The following is a 20,371-nucleotide window of genomic DNA, read 5'->3' on the forward strand; positions in this document are numbered from 1 at the left end:
CTTTCCCTAATGGGACAGGGCTCTGAGGAGGTGGAGCTCCAGGATACATTGGTGGGGTTGTCTGCCCAGGGAGGTCAGGTTGGCATCATAATAGCGTCTCCATTTTGGGGGCCTCTTGCAGGAGCTTTTGTCTCCTTCTCGGGCCTGCAGTCCGTGTTGAATGAGAGCTTCTTCCGAGACTCCCAGGACCCCCATGCTGAGCCCAGGAGGAGGAAGCTGAGGCTTAACTCCCACGTGGTCAGGGGAATCATGACAGGGCAGAGGAAGGAATACTTCTCTCACCCCATCATCTACACCCTGGAGAACCTCGAGGTGGGTGCCCATAGCCCCCAGCCTTCCCCCCCCCAGATCTGGACAGCAACCTTCCACAACGTCCCTGGAGAATTCTGCTCTCAGGTGTGATGGTTGGCTTCATGATGGCTCTGGGAGTTCCCCAGATCTTATTCCCCCTCTCCCAAAACAAAATTCCACCCCCAGAGCCATGCATTCTCAGGGGATGAGGGTTGCTGTACACAGTAGAGAGGACATGTTACCATACGCAAGGACCTGGGTTCGAGCCCTGCAGGGGAGAAGCTTCTCAAGCAGTGAAGCAGGGCTTTCTCTCTCCCTCTCTGAATCCCTTTCCCCTCTCAATCTCTCTTTGTCCTATCTAGCAAATAAATAAATGATTTAAAAAGAAAAAGGAAAAACTGGACAAGATAGCAACCTGGTTCTGCAAAAGACTCTCCTGCCTGAGGCTCTGAGGTCCCAGGTTCAATCCCCAGCACCACCATCAGCCAGAGCTCAGCAGAGCTTGCGTTAAAATAATTTTTAAAAAAATTTAAACTATTGGGAGTAAGGTGGTAGCGCAGCGGGTTAAGCGCATATGACACAAAGTGCAAAGACCAGCATAAGGATCCCGGTTCGAGCCCCCGGCTCCCCACCTGCAGGGGAGTCGCTTCACAGGCGGTGAAGCAGGTCTGCAGGTATCTATCTTTCTCTCCCCCTCTCGTCTTCCCCTCCTCTCTCCATTTCTCTGTCCTATCCAACAATGACAACAATAACAATAATAACTACAACGATAAAACAAGGGCAACAAAAGGTAATAAATAAATCAAATTTTTTTTTAAAATTTTAAACTATTTTTTTATTGAATAATGATGATCAAGACCGTTGGATAAGAGGGGTACAAGTCCACACAGTTCCCAAGCTTTCCCCCTGCAGGTTGGGACCAGAGGCTCGAACCTAGGTCCCTGTGTGTTTGTAACATGTGTGTTCAACCAGGTGTACCACCACCTGGCCCCAATCTTTTTTTTTCTATTGAGGAGATTAATGGTTTACAGTAGATAACAGTGGTTCACAGATGGGTAAAATTTCTGGGTTTTTTAATTTTTTTCCCTTGTTTTATTATTGTAGTTATTATAGTTATTGATGTCGTTGTTGGATAGGACAGAGAGAAATTTCTCCACTTCTGTTCATGGGGTGAGGTCATCTCCTCTTCATCCTTCTCTTTGTGGCTGATCTCACTTTACAGGATTCCTTTGAGCTCCTTCTGAGAGGAGGTGACTTTATTTTTCACTGCTGAGTAGTACTCCACTGTGTCTATATACCACAGCTTACTCAGCCACTCGTCTGTTATTGGACACCTGGGTTGTCAAGAGTGTCTTTCTTTAACCTTGCTTTTCTTTCCTCCTTCTTTTGCCAGCCAAAGCGGAGGTCTGAGCAACTCATCTGTGTCTCCTGGAAGCCAGATGTGGGTGGCGGGATCTGGTCGCCCTCGGGCTGTGATGTTCTGGAAGTCTCAGAGACACACACGGTTTGCAGTTGCCACCAGCTGGCCAACCTGGCCATCCTCATGGCCTCCCAGGAGCTGACGGTCAGTGCTGGGTTCGAGCCCCCAGTCCTCCACCTTTGGGGGGGGGGGAAGCTTCCCACGTGGTGAAGCAGGGCTGCAAGTGTCTCTCTGTCTCTCTCCTTCTCTATCTCCCTCTCCCCTCTCAATTTCTCTGTCTAATTAATTAATTGAAAATCAAAGACTCAGGGTCTGGCGGTAGCGCAGCGGGTTAAGCGCAGGTGGCACAAAGCACAAGGACCGGTGTAAGGATCCCTTCGACCCCCTGGCTCCCCACCTGCAGGGGAGTCGCTTCACAGGCGGTGAAGCAGGTCTGCAGGTGTCTGTCTTTCTCTCCCCCTCTCTATCTTCCCCTCCTCGCTCCATTTCTCTCTGTCCTATCCAACAACGACGACATGAATAAAAACAGTAATAATAATGACAACAATAAGACAAGGGCAACAAAAGGAGAAAGAAAATGGTCTCCAGGAGCAGTGGATTCATGGTGCAGGCACCAAGCCCCAGCAATAACCCTGGAGGCAAAAAAAAAAAAATAAAGAAAGAAAGAAAGGAAGAGAAGAGAAAAATGGGGGTGAGATGGCCATCAGGAGCAATGGATTAGTAGTAGTGCCAGTACCAAGCCCCAGTGACTGGAGACAAAATAATAATAATAATAATAGTAATAATAATAATAATAATTTATTCATTTAGTTATATGCATATTTGACTTTTTAGCTTCTAGAATAGGAGATGCCTTTGAGGGAAGAGTTTCTTTTTTTTTCTCAAGTTCTTTCTTTTTTTAATTGAAGGGATTAATGGTGGACGGTAAACACAGTTGTTGACATTTGTGTAACATTTCTCAGTTTTCAGCAAAACACTCTCATCCCACCCCACCCCCAGCCTAAGTTCCTTTTTGACCATCATGCACCAGGAACTGAAAGCCCCACAACACCCCACACACCCAGAGTCCTTTGCTTTGATGCAATACATCAGATCTAGTTTGTTTGGGGTTGTTTTTTTTGTTTTTGTTTTCATTTGCCTCCAGGGTTATCACTGTGTTGTTGGCTAGGACAGAGAGAAATGGAGAGAGGAGGGGAAGACAGAGAGAGAGGGAGACAAAGACAGATACCTGCAGACCTGCTTCACCACCTGTGAAGCAACTCCCCTGCAGGTGGGGAGCCGGGGGCTCAAACCGGGATCCTTGCATGTGTTCTTGTGCTTAGTATTATGTGTGCTTAACTCGGTGCACCATGCCCGGTGAACCTGCCAACACTGCCAACTACCTAGGAGCTAATCACTGTGAACATTTTCCTGTCTGTCTTTGCAGTCTTGTGAACACTCTTTATTCACAAGACACCACGCCCCCATCTAGATGTGACCCTTGGAATCATGTCGGTGCCCACCCCACCTTTCAAGAAATTCTTTTCTCTCTCTCTCTCCCTCTCTCTCTCTCTCTCATACAGGGTTAAAGTCCCTTCCCAGACATTCCTCCTGGGATCAGCGTCAGAGGATAGCAACTACCTCCTTGAAGGAATCTCCTTTGCAACTTTCTCTCTGTGACTTAATAGAGAATTTCAGAATCCAGTCGAACCCAGGAACCTCTGGGACACTGGGAGGATGGGAAGTTGGTTGGGGGATGACTTCCTGTTACACTTTGTCCTCTGGATCTTGGACCTTCTGCGATTCTCAAGTGTCTGTGCAAATAACACATTCCATTCTATGCAAATAACACATAACGGCTGGAACAAGAACGGCTGGTTGCCTTCAGATTCTTTGGTACGACTGAAGACTTGTGTCTCCAACTCTGATCAGTTATCCAACACACAGAAGAGGCCTCAATCAATGACTTGTACCTGCCTAGCCAACATAACCTTTGCCAAAGGTTCCCCCACCCCGTGGCTTTGATTTTAAAAGATTTGTTTCCTGCCAATGCGCATGTTCAGTGGAGAAGCCATGACAGAAGCCAGAACTCCCACCTTCTGCACACCCCCAAAATAATTTTGATCCAGACTCCCAGTGGGGGAGAAATGTTAGGGGAAGATGATCCCAATTCAGGGCTCTGAACCATAATTCCATCAAGACCCGGAGAGAAAAGAAGGGGGGGAGGAAGGAAGGACATTTGGAAATAGTAACAGGTGTAGGTGTGATTTAGAAAGGAAGAGAAGGCAGGACCATAGGGAAAAAAATGGGTAAATAGGTATAAATATAGATGGTTCTGGAAATAATAGTCAACCCATCTCTGTGACCTTGGGAGAACCACTGCAGTTTCCAATGGAGGGAATGGGGACACAGGACTCTGATGGTGGGAAAGGTGTGGAATTGTAGCCCTCTTATCTCAAAATTTTGTAAATCAATATGAAATCACTAATTAAAATAGAAAAAAGGATTTGGGTCCATACTTTTAGAGGGGGAGAAATGTTAGGGGAAGATGACCAGAGGGTTCTGAATTTCAATTCCATCAGGACCCAGAGAGAGAAGAGGAAAAAAGAAAGGATATTCAAAAGTAGTAATGGGTGTAGGTGAGACTTACAAAGAAAAAGGATAGAAAACTATAGAAAAATGGGTATATATATATATATATATATTTCTAGAAATAATAGTCAACCCATCTCTGTGACCTTGGGAGAACCACTGCCGTTTCCAGTGGAGGGAATGGGGACACAGAACTCTGGTGGGGGGGGGAAGATGTGAAATTATAATGCTGTTATGATTTTTTTTAATCACTAACAAAAGCATTTTAAATGATTACTGGAATCACAGTAGCATCCTCCTCAACTTGGTGTCTGAAAGGACATAAGCTGGAAAGCAAGACAGAGTGTTGAACAAACAGGAACCAGAAAGTAGGAATCGAGCAGGTGAAAGTAAGGATCTTATAGTGGAAGGAAGCTAGGAAGTCTGTTTTAGGAATGTTTCTAGAAGCCTGTGTCTTCATAATCTTTGCCTGAACTTTAAGCTAACATGGGGATGGACTAGAAATATTGTCTGGGAAGATGGTTGTCAAGAGTTGGGAGTAGAACTAGGAAGCAGGATGAGGGCCGAGAGTTGCTCACAAGCTCACAAACTTGAAGAAAATATATAAATAAAATTAACTGTTTTCCACAACAATCTAACTCAGGGCCCATATATATTCATATTTAACTCTCTCTTTCCCCCCACCTCAGGAAGTGTACATCCATGCATGTGCAAGACCCCAGATACACAGAATGAATGAATGAATGAATGAATGGGAGCTGGGTGGTGGCACACCTGGTTGAGTGCACATGTTACAGTGTACAGGTTCAAGCTCCCGGCCCCCACCTGCAGGGGGAAAGCTTCAGGAGTGGTGAAGTAGGGCCGCAGGTGTCTCTTTGTCTCTCTCCCTCTCTATCTCCCCCTCCCCTCTCAATTTCTGGCTGTCTCTATCCAATAAATAAAGATAATTAAAAGGAGTCGGGCAGTAGCGCAGCAGGTTAAGGGCACGTCGTGCAAAGCGCAAGGACCAGCTCAAGGATCCTGGTTCAAGCCCCCGGCTCCCCACCTGCAGGGAGGGCTCGCTTCACAGGCAGTGAAGCAGGTCTGCAGGTGTCTGTCTTTCTGTCCCCCTCTCTGTCTTCCCCTCCTCTCTCCATTTCTCTCTGTCCTATCAAGCAACGACACAAATAACAACAACAATAACTACGACAACAATAAAAAACAAAGACAACAAAAAGGAAAATAAATATTAAAAAAAATTTTTAAAGATAATTTAAAAAATCTTTTAAAAGTGGGTGGATGGATGGATAGATGGATGGATGAATCCAGGACAAAAAAAATAGCTATGGCAGTGAAGGAGTGGATAAAGCTTTGGATTCTCAGGAGCCTGAGGTCCCCAGTTCAAGCCCCAGCATCACATGTGCCAGAGGGAGGGAGGCTCTGCTTCTCCCTCTTCTTCATCTTTCATAAATCAATATCTCCACTAGAAAGATAAGAGCTGGGAGATGGGTGTTGGCACAACCGATTCGGCACATCTGTTACAATGAGCAAGGACCCGGGTTCGAGCCCCCATCCCCACCTGTAGGGGGAAGCTTCACAAGTGGTGAAGCAGGGCTGCAGGTGTCTCTCTGTCTCTCTCCTTCTCTGTCTCCCCCTCCCCTCTTGACTTCTGGCTGTCTCTATGCAATAAATAAAGAGAATAAAAATATATGTAAATAAATACATTCCTAAAAGGCAAGAACTTCTCACCCCATACCCTAGTTCTGACCTTCACGGCGGTGTAGGTTTCTAGACATTTGCGGGGAGGGGCAGGGACTAGCACAGTTTATCTTTGGTGCCCCTGGCTTTAAAAACAGCTGATGGGGAGGTCCAGCAATAGCGCTGTGGGTTAAGCGCATATGGCACAAAGCGCAAGGACGGGCATAAAGGATCCCGGTTCGAGCCCCCGGCTCCCCCACCTGCAGGGGAGTCACCTCACAGGCGGTGAAGCAGGTCTGCAGGTGTCTGTCTTTCTCTCCCTCTCTCTGTCTTCCCCTCCTCTCTCCATTTCTCTCTGTCCTGTCCAACAACAAACGACATCAACAGCAACAATAATAGCCACAGCAAGGCTACAACAACGAGGGCAACAAAAGGGGGGGAAATGGCCTCCAGGAGCAGTGGCTTCGTGGTGCAGGCACTGAGCCCAGCACTAACCCTGGAGGCAAAAAAAAAAAAAAAAAAAACAGCTGATGATCTGAACAAATACTTCTGGGAGAGCAGCCCGGAGAATGTGGAGAGATACCCATCACTGTGTTAACATCGGGGAAAGACAAACCAAACCACTAAGAGATGTTATCCCACCTGTAAGAACAGCCAAGATGCTTGGAAATGAAGAGAAGATTAGAAAAATAAAATAAAATGCTAGGGAGGAGGCTGGAGCAAAGGAAACTAGTCACTGCTTGTTTGAAAAATCTGGAGAACTCTCAGAAGGCTAGAAGTGGCCCTACCCTGTGACCCTGCAGTTCCTCTCCTGGGGATAGATCCTAAGGAACCCAACACACCCATCCAAAAAGATCTGTGTACACATATGTTCTTGGCAGCACAGAAGAAAAGAAAAGGAAAGATACCTAGAAGTAGTAACAGGTGTAGCTATGACTTAGAAAGGAAGAGAGGGCGAGACTATAGAATTAAAAAATGTAGACGATAGAGACAGACAGACAGACAGACAGATAGATAGGTAGATGATAGAACATAGGTAGGTAGATAGATAGGTAGATAGATAGATAGGTAGATAGATAGATAGATAGATAGATAGATAGATAGATAGATAGATAGATAGATAGATGCTTGATAGATAGACAGATAGATATAGAAATAATAGTCAGGAGTCGGGCGGTAGCGCAGCAGGTTAGGCACAGGTGGCGCAAAGTGCAAGGACCGGCATAAGGATCCGAGTTCGAGCCCCCGGCTCCCCACCTGCAGGGGAGTCGCTTCCCAGGCGGTGAAGCAGGTCTGCAGGTGTCTGTCTTTCTCTCCCCCTCTCTGTCTTCCCCTCCTCTCTCCATTTCTCTCTGTCCTATCCAACAACGACGACATCAATAACAACTACGACAATGATAACTACAACAATAAAACAACAAGGGCAACAAAAAAAGAATAAATAAATATTTTTTTAAATTAAAAAAAAAAAAGAAATAATAGTCAACCCCTATCTGTGACCTTGGGAAAACCAGTGCAGTTTCCAGTAGAGGGAATGGGGACACAGAACCCTGGTGATGGGAACGGGGTGGAATTCGACTCCTGTGGTCTCATAATTTTGTAAATCAATATTAAATCACCAATGAAAAAATGAATAAATTGGGCATGTTCTCGTTATCTGTGATTAATAGCAGTTGGCAAGATTATGAGATTAGAGGTTCGAGTCCTACCCCACACCCATCACCAAAGCTCTGTACCCTTCCTTCCCACAATAACCACTATAGTTTTCACAAAGCCTTTCAGGCAATTTGGTGGGGGGGGAAGGCAAGGTAGGGGCTAAATTCACGTGTATCAGTTCACTAGATCCCAAATCCTAGTGGAATCTAGGCTAGTCTTTGTCTTTTATCTTTTTGTTTTTTCACTTATTTTTCTAAGCACAACCACTTCTAGTTCCATCCATGGGTGTGTCTGCCAACTTAAAAGACTTGGACTTTGTTGGGTCCGTTTCCTTAAGTGAATCAGCTAAAAGTGGGCGCCATTTTCCTTGACCCAATCTTTTTTTTTTTAATCACTAACAAAATTGTAAGCCCACAGGGGTACCATTCCACACAGTTCCCAACATCAGAGTTCCACGTCCCCTCCCCCTCCTTTGGAAGCTTCCCTGTTCTTTATCCCTCTGGGAATATGGACCAAAATTCTCTTTGGGATGCAGAAGGTGGGAGGTCTGGCTTCTGTCATTGCTTCTCCACTGGACATGGGTGTTGGCAGGTGGATTCATATCCCCAGTCTGTCTCTGTCTTTCCCTAGTGGGGCAGGGCTCTGGGGAAGTGGGATTCCAAGACTCATTGTTGAAGTCATCTGCCCAGGAAAGTCAGGATGGAGTCAGATGGTAACATCTGCAACTTGGTGGTTGACAGGCAGTAAGATAGAAAGCAAATTGTTGAATAGACAGGCCCTCAAAGGTGGGGATAGGGAACATGAAACTAGAGGCTTATGACCCAATCTTCTATAAAAGATACCAATACCATTTCCAAGCTTATCCACACAGCTCCCCTGATCTTTGTGCTTCAGAATCAGTTTTTTTTTTATTTCTTTCATTTCTTAATTGGGGAATTAAGAAATGAAAGAAAATACTCGACAGAAAATACCATAGTTTGTACATGCATAACATTTCTCAGTTTTCCACATAACAATATAACCCCCACTAGGTCCTCTGTCATCCTGCTCCAGGACCTGCAGTCTTTCCACCCACCCACTCACCCACCCACCACCTTCGACTTTGGTGCAAGACACCAACTCCAGTCCAGGTTCTAAAATGTGTTTTCTCTTCTGATCTTGTTTTTCAACTTCTGCCTTCATCCCATATTCATCCTTCTGTTTCTGACTTATTTCGCTTGATATGATTTCGTCAAGCTCCATCCAAGATGGGCTGAAAATGGCAAAATCACTATTTTTTATAGCTGAGTAGTATTCCATTGTGTATATATACCACAACTTGCTCAGCCACTTATCTGTTGTTGGACACCTGGGTTGCTTCCAGGTTTTGGCTATTACAAATTGTGCTGCCAAGAACATATGTGTACACAGATCTTTTTGGATGGATATGTTGGGTTCCTTAGGATATATCCCCAGGAGGGGAATTGCAGGGTCATAGGGTAGGTCCACTTCTAGCCTTCTAAGAGTTCTCCAGACTGTTCTCCACAGAGGTTGGACCCATTGACATTCCCACCAGCAGTGCAGGAGGGTTCCTTTGACCCCACAGCCTCTCCAGCATTTATTGCTGCTAGCTGCAGAATTAGTTTGAAGGAAAAGAGAACTAAAGGACCCAGCGTAAGGCAAAGCCTCCCACCCTGTACACACACACACACACACACACACACACACACACACACACACACAACTTTCACCCCCACCCACAAGAATTCTTGAGAAAACAGAGCTCAAGATAAGAAGCCAACTTCCTCTTCTGTCCACTTCTGGGCTTCCAGCCTTTGGTGAGGCTTCAAGCACCTTGTTGTCTTGTGGGTGAGTAGGAATTGGGGTTGGTGTCTTTTAAAAATTGTCTTTTTTATTTTTTATTTATAAAAAGGAAACATTGACAAAAACATAGGATAAGAGGGGTACAACTCCATACAATTCCCACCACCAGATGTCCGTATCCCATCCCCTCTCCTGACAGCTTTCCCATTCTCTATCCCTCTGGGAGTATGGACCTAGGGTCAGTGTGGGATGCAGAAGGTGGAAGGTCTGGCTTCTGTAATTGCTTCCCCGCTGAACATGGGCGTTGACAGGTGGATCCATACTCCCAGCCTGTCTCTCTTTCCCTAGTGGGTCAGGGCTCTGGGGAGGCAGGGCTCCACGACACATTGGTGGGGTCGTCTGTCTAGGGAAGCATCCTGCTAGCATCTGGAACCTGGTGGCTGGAAAGAGAGTTAACATAAAAAGCCAAACAAACTGTTGAACAATCGTGGACCTAAAGGCTAGAATAGTGCAGATAAAGAGCTGGGGGCCGTCTCTGTTTTGTAGATAGCTAGTAGGCATATTTTAGTTATATTTCAAAAGGCCTATAGCTATACTAATGTTTTTTGTGGTTTGTTTGTTTTTGCCTGAGCCTGAAATCTGATATGCAGATGGACCCAAGTTATTGTCTGGGGAGATGATGTCATGGCTGGAAAAAGGACCAGAAAGCTGGATCAGGGAAGAGAGTAGCTCCCTAATATGAGAAAGGGATATAAATATTGTTGACTGTAAACCCCATCGATTTGATGTGATCCGGGGCCCATATTCAGTTTAGGAGCTTGTGTGGCCTCTGCATCCCTGTAGATCTGAGCTCACAGTCTGTGGTCATGAGTAGGAACATTCCAAGCTGCTCCAATTTCAGGACCCATCTTCCCCAGGTGTAGCATACAGTATGTTGTCCAGCCTCCCTTCAGAGCATGGAACATTCTCTACCATGTTGATCCAAGTTGAGGGCAAGGTCCTATGGGGGTTAAAAATTGTCTTATGGGAGTTGGGCAGTAGCGCAGCGGGTTAGGTGCATGTGGCATGAAGCGCAAGGACGGGCATAAGGATCCCAGTTTGAGCCCCCGGCTCCCCACCTGCAAGGGAGTCGCTTCACAAGCAGTGAAGCAGGTCTGCAGGTGTCTATCTTTCTCTTCTCCTCTCTGTCTTCCCCTCCTCTCTCCATTTCTCTCTGTCCTATCCAACAGCAATAACAACAATAATGACAATAATAACCACATCAATAAAACAACAATGGCAACAAAAGGAAAAATAAATTTTGAAAAATTGTCTTATTCAGAATAGAGTGGGAAACTTACTTGATTTTGCTTTGAAGTCTCTCTTTCATTCTCTCTCTCTCTCTCTCCCTCTCCCTCTCCCTCTCCCTCTCCCTCCTCCTCTCCCTGTCTTTTAAAAAATATATATTTTATTTTGGGTCCAGGCAGTGTCATACCTGGTTGAGTGCACCTGTTTCTGTAAGAACTGCGTTCAAGCCCCCGGTCCCCACCTGCAGGGGGAAATCTTCACGAGTGGGGAAGCAGGGCTGCGGGTGTCTCTGTCTCTCTCCCTCTCTGTCTCCCCCACCCCTCTCAATTTCTCTCTGTCCTATCACATACAGAAGACAAGAAGGAAAGGGGGAGGAAATGGCCTCTGTGAGCGGTGGATGTTCATACAGGCATTGAATCCCAGCAATAAATACATAAATACAGTTAGAGAAATAATAGTCTTGGTGTCTTGCACCAAAGTCAAAGACTCAGGGGTGGGGGGAGGGTTCAGGTCGTGGAACATGATGGCAGAGGACGACCTAGTGGGGGTTGAATTGTGTGTGTGTGTGTGTGTGTGTGTGTCTGTTTTCTTTAACAGTTTCTTTTTTTTAATTATCTTTATCTTTATTTATTGGATAAAGACAGACAGAAATTCAGAGGGAATGAAGTAATAGAGAGGGAGAGAGGGAGAGGTACCTGCATAGAGAGGGAGAGAGAGAGGGATACCTGCATAGAGAGGGAGAGAGAGAGGTACCTGCATAGAGAGGGAGAGAGAGAGAGGTACCTGCATAGAGAGGGAGAGAGAGAGCGATACCTGCATAGAGAGGGAGAGAGAGAGGGATACCTGCATAGAGAGGGAGAGAGAGAGCGATACCTGCATAGAGAGGGAGAGAGAGGGGGATACCTGCATAGAGAGGGAGAGAGAGAGGTACCTGCATAGAGAGGGAGAGAGAGAGGGATACCTGCATAGAGAGGGAGAGAGAGAGATACCTGCATAGAGAGGGAGAGAGAGAGGGATACCTGCATAGAGAGGGAGAGAGAGAGGGATACCTGCATAGAGAGGGAGAGAGAGGGGATACCTGCATAGAGAGGGAGAGAGAGAGGGATACCTGCATAGAGAGGGAGAGAGAGGGGGATACCTGCATAGAGAGGGAGAGAGAGAGAGGTACCTGCATAGAGAGGGAGAGAGAGAGGGGGATACCTGCATAGAGAGGGAGAGAGAGAGAGGTACCTGCATAGAGAGGGAGAGAGAGAGGGGGATACCTGCATAGAGAGGGAGAGAGAGAGGGATACCTGCATAGAGAGGGAGAGAGAGAGAGGTACCTGCATAGAGAGGGAGAGAGAGAGCGATACCTGCATAGAGAGGGAGAGAGAGAGGGATACCTGCATAGAGAGGGAGAGAGAGAGGGGGATACCTGCATAGAGAGGGAGAGAGAGAGAGGTACCTGCATAGAGAGGGAGAGAGAGAGGGGGATACCTGCATAGAGAGGGAGAGAGAGAGGGGATACCTGCATAGAGAGGGAGAGAGAGAGGGATACCTGCATAGAGAGGGAGAGAGAGAGGGATACCTGCATAGAGAGGGAGAGAGAGAGATACCTGCATAGAGAGGGAGAGAGAGAGGGATACCTGCATAGAGAGGGAGAGAGAGAGGGATACCTGCATAGAGAGGGAGAGAGAGGGGATACCTGCATAGAGAGGGAGAGAGAGAGGGATACCTGCATAGAGAGGGAGAGAGAGGGGGATACCTGCATAGAGAGGGAGAGAGAGAGAGGTACCTGCATAGAGAGGGAGAGAGAGAGGGGGATACCTGCATAGAGAGGGAGAGAGAGAGAGGTACCTGCATAGAGAGGGAGAGAGAGAGGGGGATACCTGCATAGAGAGGGAGAGAGAGAGAGGTACCTGCATAGAGAGGGAGAGAGAGAGGGGGATACCTGCATAGAGAGGGAGAGAGAGAGAGGTACCTGCATAGAGAGGGAGAGAGAGGGATACCTGCATAGAGAGGGAGAGAGAGAGGGGGATACCTGCATAGAGAGGGAGAGAGAGAGGGATACCTGCATAGAGAGGGAGAGAGAGAGAGGTACCTGCATAGAGAGGGAGAGAGAGAGCGATACCTGCATAGAGAGGGAGAGAGAGAGAGGTACCTGCATAGAGAGGGAGAGAGAGAGGGGGATACCTGCATAGAGAGGGAGAGAGAGAGAGGTACCTGCATAGAGAGGGAGAGAGAGAGGGGGATACCTGCATAGAGAGGGAGAGAGAGAGGGATACCTGCATAGAGAGGGAGAGAGAGAGAGGTACCTGCATAGAGAGGGAGAGAGAGAGCGATACCTGCATAGAGAGGGAGAGAGAGAGGGATACCTGCATAGAGAGGGAGAGAGAGAGAGGTACCTGCATAGAGAGGGAGAGAGAGAGGGATACCTGCATAGAGAGGGAGAGAGAGAGGGATACCTGCATAGAGAGGGAGAGAGAGAGGGATACCTGCATAGAGAGGGAGAGAGAGAGGGATACCTGCATAGAGAGGGAGAGAGAGAGGGATACCTGCATAGAGAGGGAGAGAGAGAGGGGGATACCTGCATAGAGAGGAGAGAGAGGGGGATACCTGCATAGAGAGGGAGAGAGAGAGAGGTACCTGCATAGAGAGGGAGAGAGAGGGGATACCTGCATAGAGAGGGAGAGAGAGAGGGATACCTGCATAGAGAGGGAGAGAGAGAGAGGTACCTGCATAGAGAGGGAGAGAGAGGGGGATACCTGCATAGAGAGGGAGAGAGAGAGGTACCTGCATAGAGAGGGAGAGAGAGAGGGATACCTGCATAGAGAGGGAGAGAGAGAGAGGTACCTGCATAGAGAGGGAGAGAGAGAGAGGTACCTGCATAGAGAGGGAGAGAGAGAGGGGGATACCTGCATAGAGAGGGAGAGAGAGAGAGGTACCTGCATAGAGAGGGAGAGAGAGAGGGATACCTGCATAGAGAGGGAGAGAGAGAGCGATACCTGCATAGAGAGGGAGAGAGAGAGAGGTACCTGCATAGAGAGGGAGAGAGAGAGAGGTACCTGCATAGAGAGGGAGAGAGAGAGGGGGATACCTGCATAGAGAGGGAGAGAGAGAGGGATACCTGCATAGAGAGGGAGAGAGAGAGAGGTACCTGCATAGAGAGGGAGAGAGAGAGAGGTACCTGCATAGAGAGGGAGAGAGAGAGGGGGATACCTGCATAGAGAGGGAGAGAGAGAGAGGTACCTGCATAGAGAGGGAGAGAGAGGGGGGGATACCTGCATAGAGAGGGAGAGAGAGAGGGATACCTGCATAGAGAGGGAGAGAGAGAGAGGTACCTGCATAGAGAGGGAGAGAGAGAGGTACCTGCATAGAGAGGGAGAGAGAGAGAGGTACCTGCATAGAGAGGGAGAGAGAGAGCGATACCTGCATAGAGAGGGAGAGAGAGAGGGATACCTGCATAGAGAGGGAGAGAGAGAGATACCTGCATAGAGAGGGAGAGAGAGAGGGGATACCTGCATAGAGAGGGAGAGAGAGAGAGGTACCTGCATAGAGAGGGAGAGAGAGAGGGATACCTGCATAGAGAGGGAGAGAGAGAGGGATACCTGCATAGAGAGGGAGAGAGAGAGGGATACCTGCATAGAGAGGAGAGAGAGAGAGGGATACCTGCATAGAGAGGGAGAGAGAGAGGGATACCTGCATAGAGAGGGAGAGAGAGAGGGGGATACCTGCATAGAGAGGGAGAGAGAGAGGGATACCTGCATAGAGAGGGAGAGAGAGAGATACCTGCATAGAGAGGAGAGAGAGAGGGATACCTGCATAGAGAGGGAGAGAGAGAGAGGTACCTGCATAGAGAGGGAGAGAGAGAGGGATACCTGCATAGAGAGGGAGAGAGAGAGGGATACCTGCATAGAGAGGGAGAGAGAGAGGGGGATACCTGCATAGAGAGGGAGAGAGAGAGAGGTACCTGCATAGAGAGGAGAGAGAGAGAGGGATACCTGCATAGAGAGGGAGAGAGAGAGAGGGATACCTGCATAGAGAGGGAGAGAGAGAGGGGTACCTGCATAGAGAGGGAGAGAGAGGGGATACCTGCATAGAGAGGGAGAGAGAGAGAGGTACCTGCATAGAGAGGGAGAGAGAGAGGGATACCTGCATAGAGAGGGAGAGAGAGAGGTACCTGCATAGAGAGGGAGAGAGAGAGCGATACCTGCATAGAGAGGGAGAGAGAGGGGGATACCTGCATAGAGAGGGAGAGAGAGAGGGATACCTGCATAGAGAGGGAGAGAGAGAGGGATACCTGCATAGAGAGGGAGAGAGAGAGAGGGATACCTGCATAGAGAGGGAGAGAGAGAGGGGTACCTGCATAGAGAGGGAGAGAGAGGGGATACCTGCATAGAGAGGGAGAGAGAGAGGGATACCTGCATAGAGAGGGAGAGAGAGAGGTACCTGCATAGAGAGGGAGAGAGAGAGAGGTACCTGCATAGAGAGGGAGAGAGAGAGCGATACCTGCATAGAGAGGGAGAGAGAGAGAGGTACCTGCATAGAGAGGGAGAGAGAGAGGGATACCTGCATAGAGAGGGAGAGAGAGAGCGATACCTGCATAGAGAGGGAGAGAGAGGGGGATACCTGCATAGAGAGGGAGAGAGAGAGGGATACCTGCATAGAGAGGGAGAGAGAGAGGGATACCTGCATAGAGAGGGAGAGAGAGGGGGATACCTGCATAGAGAGGGAGAGAGAGAGAGGTACCTGCATAGAGAGGGAGAGAGAGAGGGATACCTGCATAGAGAGGGAGAGAGAGAGGGATACCTGCATAGAGAGGGAGAGAGCGATACCTGCATCATTGCTCCACCACTCACAAAGGTGGGGGCTGAACTGATATGTGGAAAACTGAGAAATGTTGGGCATGTACCAACCACTGCATTTTTGCCATGGACTGTAAGCCATTAATCCCTCCAATTTAGCAAATAGATAAAAGCCAACCCGTCTCTGTAACCTTGGGTTTCCCACAGCAGTTTCCAATGGAGGGAATGGGGACAGAGAACTCTGGGGGTGGGAACGGTGTGGAATTGTACCCCTGTTTTCTAATAATTCTATATACCAGTATGAAGTCACTAAGAAAAAGAAGTCTAAAATTTAATAAAAGGGGGGTCGGGCGGTAGCGCAGTGAGTTAAGTGCACATGGGACAAAGCACATGGACTGGCGGAAGGATCCCAGTTCGAGCCCCCGGCTCCCCACCTGCAGGGGAGTCGCTTCACAGGTGGTGAAGCAGGTCTGCTGGTGTCTGTCTGTCTCTCCCCTTCTGTGTCTTCCCCTCCTCTCTCCATTTCTCTCTGTCCTATCCAACAACGGTGACATCAAATACAACAACAATAATAACTACAACAATCAAACAACAACAAGGGTGACAAAAAAGGGGAAAAATAAATATCTTTTAAGAAATCTTTAAAAAATACACACACAAAGATTAAAAATAATAATAATAAAAGAAATGGACACTGATGAGGTATGTTTCCCAGGAATCTCCAGCTACATCTCACTCAAGAACATTCTTCAAATCCTTGTGTTGGACACTTGGGGCCATGGGAAGTTGGTATTTATCTTTGATAGCAGGTAAGTGGGACCAAGATGTCTCTGCTATTTCCCCTTCCCATTTTGCTTTAGTCTCTCTCTCTCTCTCTCTCTCTCTCTCTCTCTTTCTCTCTCTCTCTCCCCTCCCTCTCTCCTTCTCTCATCCTTGGGAGAGGGATGGGGACCCACCTTTGCTTTGCTGGATGCCTTGAATTCAGCACTTTTTCCATTGGGAATCTTGAGTGTTTTCCACTTCTCTCCTTAAAGCAGATGTGAGGCAAAGGTTTGGTTGCAAGTGGGGTTTTTTATAGGGAGAGTTAGGAATCAAAGGAAGTTCAAGGAAGATCCGGAAACATCCGAGAGGAAAAGAGACCAGAGCCCAGCCCCACTAGGGAAAGATAGAAACAGACTGGGGAGTGTGGATCCACCTGCCAACAACCACATCCAGTGGAGAAGCAATTACAGAAGCCAGACCTTCCACCTTCTGCACCCCATAAAGAATTTGGGTCCATGCTCCCAGAGGGGGAGAAATGTGAGGGGAAGATGCCCAGAGGGCTCTGAAGCCCAATTCCATTCTAGACCCAGAGAGAAGAGGTGTTGTTTTCTCCAGGCTGGCTTCTCGGGCGGGTAACAGATGACCAAAAACACACGGCTGAGCTGAGAACACAGTTTAATCTTTATTCACTAGCGAGCAATGTGCTCCTCCATCTTTCTCCTCCAGCTGCAAAGTTGAACTCCGGAAGTACACAGGATAGGGGGCGGGGAGAAAGGAGAAGCGCGAAACTAGCAATGGCTAAACCAAATCTCCTGGAGGCAGGTGGGAGTGGGACCAAACCAATGTGAAGCATACCAACAAAGAGGGAAAAAAGGAAAGACACTTGGAAGTAGTAACAGATGTAGGTGTGACTTAGAAAGGAAGAGAAGACAGGACCATAGAGGGGAGGGGAGAATGGGCAAATATCTATAAATACAGATGGTTCTAGAAAGAATAGTCTACCCCTATCTGTGACCTTGGGAGAACCACTGCAGTTTCCAGTGGAGGGAATGGGGACACAGAACTCTGGTGGTGGGAACGGCGTGGCTGGTTACCTCATGATTTATAAATCAATATTAAATCACTAGTAAACAAAGGGGAAAAAATCTAAAAAGAAGAAAGAAAAGTTCCTACAATGTTTTTTTTATTTAAAATAGATTGGCAAATTAAGAAAATTAACAAGAGCCATAGTGTGAAATATCTCACAGTTGTCCATGATTTAAAAAGTCATGCTTAAATACTAGATAAATATATATATTTTTATGTTGGGAGTCGGGCGGTAGCCCAGCAGGTTAAGCGCACGTGGCGCAAAGCGCAGGGACCCGCAGAAGGATCCCGGTTCGAGCCCCTGGCTCCCCACCTGCAGGGGAGTCGCTTCCCAGGCGGTGAAGCAGGTCTGCAGGTGTCTGTCTTTCTCTCCCCCTCTCTGTCTTCCCCTCCTCTCTCCATTTCTCTCTCTGACCTATCCAAAAATGGTTGCCAGGGCCAGTGGATTCATAGTGCAGGAACCAAGCTCTAGAGATAACCCTGGTGGCAAAAAGGAAGAAAGAAAGAAAGAAAGAAAGAAAGAAAGAAAGAAAGAAAGAAAGAAAGAAAGAAAGAGAAAAAGAAAACCATTGTGCTCTTTCCCAAGCCCTTATATCCATAATCATTTGGTCTGTTAGTATAATTACAATATATAATTTAAAGTTGTTATTATTATTATTATTACTATTATTTATACTGCTCTAGTTGTGTTTGATGTTCTAGCCTTTCTGTCCATGGTGCTTTGGTTTCTTTCTCTCTCTCTCTCTCTCTTTTTTTTTTTTTGCCTCCAGGGTTCTTGCTGGGGCTTGGTGCCTATACCATGAATCCACTGCTCCTGGAAGCTATTTTTTCCCTTTTGTTGCCCTTGTTGTTTATCGTTTTTGTTGTTATTGTTGTTGTTGCTGTCGTTGTTATTAGATAGGACAGAGATAAATCAATAGAGGAGGGGAAGACAGAGAGGGGGAGAGAAAGACAGACACCTGCAGGCCTGCTTCACCGCCTGTGGTGGGGAGCCAGGGGCTTGAACCGGGATCCTTACACCAGTCCCTGCATTTCATGCCATGTGCACTTGACCCGCTGCGCCACCTCCCGATGCCCCTGGTGCTTTGGTTTCTAACCCCCGTGGGGGATCCACTGTGACTAGAATTTAGGGGACAGACCTCCCCACTTCAACTCTCCCACCTTGTACCCCAAGGTCTCAGTGTCCTGACGGCTCTTTCAGGATCTGAAGCAAAGAAGAAGCCCCGAGGTGAGTCTGCTGCTCACTGCCAAAGGTCAAGGGGAAAGGGGTCAGGCCCCCAAATCTGCCTCTTGGGAAAGGAAGGTGGCGTCTCCAAGGGAGAGAAGACTCAATACCTGCTGCTTTAGTCCTGTTCCTTGGTGCTGCCAAGGGTGGTCTCCCCAACTCCATCATGGATGGATGGGATGGATGGATGGATGGATGGATGGATGGATGGATGGATGGATGGATGGATGGATGGATGAATGGATGGATAAATGGATGGATGGATGGATAAATGGATGGATGAATAAATGGATGGATGGATAAATGGATGGATGGATAAATGGATGGATGGATAAATGGATGGATGGATAAATGGATGGATGGATGGATGGATGGATGGATGGATGGATAAATGGATGGATGAATAAATGGATGGATGAATAAATGGATGGATGAATAAATGGATGGATGAATAAATGGATGGATGGATAAATGGATGGATGGATGGATGGATGGGTGGATGGATGGATGGATAAATGGGATGGGTGGATGGGTGGATGGAAGGATGGATGGATGAATGAATAAATGGATGAATGGATGGATAAATGGGATGGATGGGTGGATGGATGGATGGATAAGTGGGATGGTTGGATGGGTGGATAGGTGAATAAGTGGATGAATGGATGGATAAACCGATGGATATATGGATGGATGGTGGATGGAAGGATGGTTGGATAAATGGGATGGATAGATGGGTGGATGGGTGAATAAGTGGGTGAATGGATGGATGGATGGATAAATGGATGTATAAATGGATGGATAAGTGGTATGGGTGGATGGGTGGATGGATGGATGAATGAATAAATGGATGAATAGATGGATGATGGATGGATGGATGAATAAATGGATGAGTGGGTAGACAACTTTAAAAAATCAAAGAAGATTGCTACATCCAAACTAGTCCTGTGAGGATGCCCACTGACCCACCGTGCCTGGTACCCTGTAGGCACCTGACGAGTATCAGCCAGTGGAGCCAGGCAATGAGCATTTCGTCTTGTTTCCCACAGCCTTCTACCTTTCCTGCCCTGCCAATGCCATCCGCCAAAACAGCACCTTCTGTGTTTGTCAGGACGGATTTCAGTCATCCAAGACGGGCGGGAAATACATCTTCTCACATGAAGAGCAATGTGAAGGTAGGTACAGACCCCAGGCCACATACACCCCCAAGTCTGGGGGCCTAGAAACACATGAAACAATGCTCCAAGTCTCTGATTGTCAGAGAAATATGAGATTAGACAACAATGAGATACCACTTCACTCCTGTGAGAATGTCATACATCAGAAAAGGTAACAGCAGCAAATGCTGGAGAGGGTGTGGGTCAAAGGAACCCTCCTGCACTGCTGGTGGGAATGTCAATTGGTCCAACCTCTGTGGAGAACAGTCTGGAGAACTCTCAGAAGGCTAGAAATGGACCTACCCTATGACCCTGCAATTCCTCGCCTGGGGATAGATCCTAAGGAACCCAACACACCCATCCAAAAAGATCTGTGTACACATATGTTCTTGGCAGCACAATTTGTAATAGCCAAAACCTGGAAGCAACCCAGGTGTCCAACAACAGATGAGTGGCTGAGCAAGTTGTGGTATATATACACAATGGAATACTACTCAGCTGTAAAAAATGGTGACTTCACCGTTTTCAGCCGATCTTGGATGGACCTTGAAAAATTCATGTTGAGTGAAATAAGTCAGAAACAGAAGGATGAATATGGGATGATCTCACTCTCAGGCCGAAGTCGAAAAACAAGATCAGAAAGGAAAACACAAGT

General features: G+C 47.4%; 2 protein-coding genes across 2 annotated transcripts in view; one reads left to right on the plus strand and one right to left on the minus strand.

The window, feature by feature from the left end:
- Positions 1–4,581: 4,581 nt before the first annotated feature.
- Positions 4,582–19,468, minus strand: LOC132535629 (guanine nucleotide exchange factor subunit RIC1-like; the record flags this gene model as incomplete). Its single annotated transcript, XM_060182241.1, has 3 exons — positions 4,582–4,608; positions 17,107–17,117; positions 18,742–19,468. Coding segments are annotated over 3 exons (765 nt in total), but the record flags the coding sequence as incomplete, so codon positions are not given.
- Positions 19,469–19,512: 44 nt separating this feature from the next.
- ADGRE1 (adhesion G protein-coupled receptor E1) overlaps positions 19,513–20,371 on the plus strand; it is a 33,032-nt gene continuing 32,173 nt past the window's right edge. Inside the window, exons 1-2 of the mRNA XM_060182242.1 lie at positions 19,513–19,543; positions 19,579–19,734. Coding sequence (XP_060038225.1) covers positions 19,513–19,543; positions 19,579–19,734 — 187 coding nt within the window. The remainder of the gene's footprint in view (positions 19,544–19,578; positions 19,735–20,371) is intronic.

This window comes from Erinaceus europaeus, chromosome 23 (genome assembly GCF_950295315.1).
Source record: "Erinaceus europaeus chromosome 23, mEriEur2.1, whole genome shotgun sequence".
NCBI classification, from domain to species: domain Eukaryota; kingdom Metazoa; phylum Chordata; class Mammalia; order Eulipotyphla; family Erinaceidae; genus Erinaceus; species Erinaceus europaeus.